At 49.8% G+C, this 5,060-nt stretch overlaps 1 protein-coding gene across 1 annotated transcript; it reads left to right on the forward strand.

The window, feature by feature from the left end:
• Nucleotides 1-291: 291 nt before the first annotated feature.
• LOC128728638 (achaete-scute complex protein T4-like) lies at nucleotides 292-1,374 on the forward strand. The gene has a single exon (XM_053822266.1). The coding sequence runs from the start codon at nucleotides 292-294 to the stop codon at nucleotides 1,372-1,374; it is 1,083 nt and encodes a 360-aa protein (XP_053678241.1).
• The last annotated feature ends 3,686 nt before the right edge of the window (nucleotides 1,375-5,060 follow it).

A 5,060-nucleotide genomic window follows, 5' to 3' on the forward strand; every position in this document is an offset into this window, starting at 1 on the left:
GAAAAGTGTATGCGGCGCAGTTGTGTGTTGAGAACGTGTGTGCAGTGTGTCGAGGACGAACCGGTGTTCACGCGCGCAGTGTAAACAGACGCAGCTTCATTCGCTTGGCGATCGTCAGCCGAGCAACACGTGGTTCGAGGATCCTTTCGTCGAGAGTCACCTCAAACTCTGCAATCAATCAAGCGCCCCGACAATCTCGGTCGAATTTTCTTGTGCAAGTGTGAAGCGACAGTGAGAAGTTAGTTGATCCTTCGTGGGGCAGGATACGCCACTAGGTCCTTAATCCATTCGATGGCAGCAGCAGTGCGCAGTATGGCGCTTGGTCAGAACATTCACAACATCATGTCCGGAAACTGTGGATTGCCTCTCGGTGCTCAGAAGCCACTCGTTGCAGCACAACTCGCCGGAACCGGCAGTTTGCTTGGCAAAAGGCCACTTGCACAGGCACCGAACGTTTTAGGCCATCGTGGCCCCAAAGTAATGGTCGGCCCAGCTACCGGTCAAGTGGTGAGCAGCAGCAGCGCTAAGAAGTACGCCTATTGTGGTCTACCATACGCAACACCTCAACAATCAGCCTCAGTGCAGCGACGTAATGCGCGTGAGCGTAATCGCGTTAAGCAGGTGAATAATGGCTTTGCCAACCTGCGCCAGCACATCCCATCAACCGTGGTGACTGCACTGACGAACGGGACACGTGGTGCCAACAAGAAGCTCAGCAAGGTGGACACACTTCGCCTGGCTGTGGAGTACATTCGGAGTCTGCAGCGCATGCTAGATGAGAACGGTGGTGAGCTGGGACCTGTGAGCAAGCAGCAACAACAGCAGCAAGTCGTTGCTGGTGGTACCAATCAACTATCTGCCGTATCAGTCTGTTCAGCTTCATCTGGAGGTTCTACGTACTACGGAACGATGTCTGAGCCTTCGAACGCATCCTCACCAACTCCATCACACCTCTCGGATCACTCCTCGCACGGAGGTCCTGCAGGTGGTTGCTACGGACCCATTTCGGGTGGGTTCAAGCACGAACCCTACGACATTTATGTCGACCCATCGAGCTCTCCAACACCTTCGTTCGGTTCAGATCACGGTATTGGCAGTGTGGCTTCCTCCGTACACCTGCATGCGACAACCGTCCTTCCTGGACACACGTCCGATAACAACAACTACATCCTAGCGCAGCAACACGCCCCTCAACAACACGCCCCCCAACAACACGCTCCTCAGCCACAGCAGCAGTACCACGGCCACACCTCACACCACGTGCAGTTCAAGACCGAGATGTACGAAGATTCGCCTTACGACGAAGAGCTCAGCCCACAGAATCCCGACGATGAGGAGCTGTTGGATGCCATCTCGTGGTGGCAACAGCAGTAAGGATCTTCCTGAAGGTCCTTGCTATCTTCTCTCTCGCTCAAACGGTAAGTGTCACAAGAAAGAGTGGTCGAAGGCTCAATCACACCTGCAGCACTGATCTAACCTTTTGAATATCTTCTTCTCGCGTCATTCACAGACCTGCCTATCTACCGGTCGCTGAGCGGGTTTCCGAGGGATCGGTCTAGTCAACGTGTGGGAGTATGCGCTCCACCAACACCACTGCGCAGCGGCCAATGTCCCCGCGGTACAGAAGGAGTCCCGCCCGAAACCACCACGTGTGCCTTTAGCGTAGAGCGTTAGCCGGATGTCTGTTCAAGTTATGCCGATGTTGTGGAGCCACGTGCCTATACCTATTGTCGCTACTATCGACGCAATGTTTAGTTGCTATTTATAGTTCGTATCCTTATTATTGCGATCCCCGAGTAGCCGAGGACGCTTGTATAGTCGGCTACAGCTGCGGGCAGAGCGCAGCAAACTGCTACCAGTGAGAAGCGTTGGAAGGTTAAGTTTTCTATCCCTTGCTCCTATTGCGGTCTAGTTAGTCTAGTGCGTAAGTTGTTAAGTACCTTTGGCGGCCATCATACGCAATTATCTATGTTGAAGAATTTATTATATATATTACTATACGCGCAATGCGAGAACTTGAACAAGCACCACCATCGCACAGATGAATGTGTGGGAAAATATATTCAAATCGTAAACCTAGTTGGGTGTTTTCTTTGATACAAGTTTTTTATATTTCAACGTAGGTTGTTTCGCAAAATATTTCTTTTCATTTTTCAGCATTCAAGCGCGATATTTTCATCATTCAAATCACACTCACCCGATCCTTATTGAAGATTTCTATTCAATCTATATGAATTTGATACGATGCATAAAAATCGTTTTACGGTTGGATGAGACATTCTCTGACGTTGCAACGGAGGAAGCGTTTGGATACTTGGTTCAATGAAGGGAAGAAAGAAAATGGGATTTAGAAAGTCATTTTACATCCGGTAATAAAAAGTCAGTGAAAAAAGAACTTCATTTTCCACAGTGACTTCGTCACATGTGTAAATAGCGTGTAGTTGTACCAACTAGCGTCACGTGGAAATTGATGATATTGATGACAATTCGATGGTATCGATCATCACTATATTTCCCCACTAGGTTTCACTCATTATGGCGATTATTAGAAAGCATTTCGACAGCTTTTCGATAGCAGTTTCCCAATGGACCTGCGAACGACGACCGGAAATGCATCTCTCGGCTCCGAAATGGGCGCATTGGGACCCTTGGCGAGTGCCTGGAAAGCCTTAGGCACATCTCAGGATGCGATCCCAATGCATCAAGTGTCCCGGACTCGCCAGACCGGAAGCCAGGCTCGAGAAGAACGACACCAAGAACGCGCATGAATGCACACCCGAAACAGGATGCGGAAAAGGCCAAACGAACGACAAAACGTTCATCTTCCAGCGGCTCATGATGGATGGGAATGTTGTGGTTAACAAATAAAAACAGCGATTCGAGTATCGATGTCAGTTTGGACTCTCTTGTTGATGGTTTGCTGGAAGTTTGAGGCTGGCAGAGTCGGTAGTGACGTCGATAGAAGTACGCATTCAAGTGATGGCCGTTTCAAGTACAATCGATGCGTCTGTTCTAGACGTATCTTATCTATTGGCCCGTTTTCGCTAACCTATCGGGTTTGGGGATGGGAGTTTTTCTTCATGACTCTGTCGCTAGTTTGTATGCGGGTATGTTAGCCCGTGGGCGGGCTTAAATTTGTGGCCAAATTTAATCTCCCAAAGTAAACGGAGCTATTTCGAGAAGCAGTTAAATCGCGATCCCTACGAACTCGGCAGAGGATCTATGGTGTTTTCTAAATACCAAATCCACACTAGGCCGAGGTGTTACCCCTGAAAGGGTCCATTGCCTTCACCACAAGTTCCGACGAAGCCACGGGCGTTGTGAATTGGTTCTATTGATCTCAGATATCACGGCCACGCCAATGGATCGCTTTCCCCTTGCGCGTGGTCCTTTGACACTTTAATGCGGAAGTGACGCCTGATAAGCGCCGACAACGGTATGTCCCACTGAGATATTCTACTGATAGATACCATCCAGTGTCGCTTCCGGAGAGAGCGCACTATTTCACGGCACCCGTCAGTGCCTGCGCTTTGATTGATAAGCCTCATTGTCAAGCCGCAAATCATCATACTGGCCTCTTTCTTCTGCTTCGAAACATCTGACACCTCCGTGGAACGACAGCGAAGTCGCTCAGCTCTCGTGCAAATATTGACCACCAAGTAAATCGATCTCCGGCCCAAGAAATCCACGCTTTTGACATGCGACTGCTCGTGGATATGGCAAACAAGATACCGAGTCGTGCGCACGCCCCAACTATAATGTTGTGGTGTTGCGCCGCGGGAAGGATTAGTCACTGAGCGGTCCTTCAATAAGAAGGGCAATAAGGTCTGTAATTCTTGCCCGTGGCTGAAAACGCCGTTAGGTTGCAGAATTTGCGCAAGTGCAGCATCAGAGCCTCCAGCAGCACCCTGAATTTCCAGCAACTGAAAACAAACTCACGCCCATCATAATGAGAGATTCTTTGGAAGCAGGAACAATCCGATCGGTCGATCGAGAACTGCCTCAATGTGTTTGGGTTTCTGGCACCACCCGCTGGCATGCCAACGATGGATTGCTTGGAAATGTGTCAAAGCAATGGCGAAAAAACGGGTCGACCACACGTACGATGAGGCCTGAGATGGGAAGTTGGTTTGGGTCCTGGTTCCTGGCGTGTGGCTTACCACCGAGGGCAATTATGTGCGTTTTTTTGGCAACACCACAACGACGGATAGACCGAGAAGAAACGCAGAAGAAGAAGCCCTCCCGCTAGCTGATCGCAATCGCATATAGTCCTTGCATTCGGAGCTCAGGAAGTCTGGAGTTATTCTAACATTCCAGCTCATCTAGTGTAAAATGCAATGGGACGCTTTTTTTTGTTTTCATGCTCGCCATTGAACCATTGGTTGATGAATGCAAAACATGCCATCGTGGGTTGTAATTGAGACCTTCAGGACCTATTTGGACACCCAGGCTTTGTGCTAGGAAGACAGTTCTTCACAGCTAGAACGAAAGAAGACTGCGACTTTAACACAGCATTTGAACCAAATGAAGACGTTCTAGGTGTTTCTTGCAGGCAAATGAACAGCAGGTCGCAGGTCACGTGGCCGATGTGTGGTCTTGCCCTGTTCAACAGCGGGTGTTCGCAGACGTAAGGGCGATGTTTGCCAAACACGACCCGCAGGGGTGTACCCAGATAATGCACAGCGCCACGAACGCTGGTCAGCAGACGGTTGCTAGGACGAAGGGCTCGTGTAGGTGTTGATATCGATGTTTGCGCTCGCGCGGGCGCGCGCGTTGATGAATGCGATGAAAGCGAAGGAACGCGAAAAAGAGCGAAAAAGCAAGGTGGAAGAAGGTGTTGCTCGATGCGTATCAGATCACCCCCGCAGCGCACGTGTGTGTGAATGTATATAGCAACATGGGTGAAAGGTGATCATTCAAGCTGTTCTGCTATCGTGATCGACCGCAGTGAGGACATTTTTCAAAGCAGCCTATTAGAAGGACCTTCGAAGGAGCTGGTCTATTGAAGGTGTCCACGCGCCCAATCGATTGCGCAACAAGCCCAAAACATTTGCCCTTCG

Source organism: Anopheles nili, chromosome X, assembly GCF_943737925.1.
Source record: "Anopheles nili chromosome X, idAnoNiliSN_F5_01, whole genome shotgun sequence".
Lineage (NCBI taxonomy): Eukaryota > Metazoa > Arthropoda > Insecta > Diptera > Culicidae > Anopheles > Anopheles nili.

Excerpts from the sequence above, each read along its gene's own strand:
- LOC128728638 (XM_053822266.1), top strand. The coding sequence starts at position 292 with ATGGCAGCAGCAGTGCGCAGTATGGCGCTTGGTCAGAACATTCACAAC.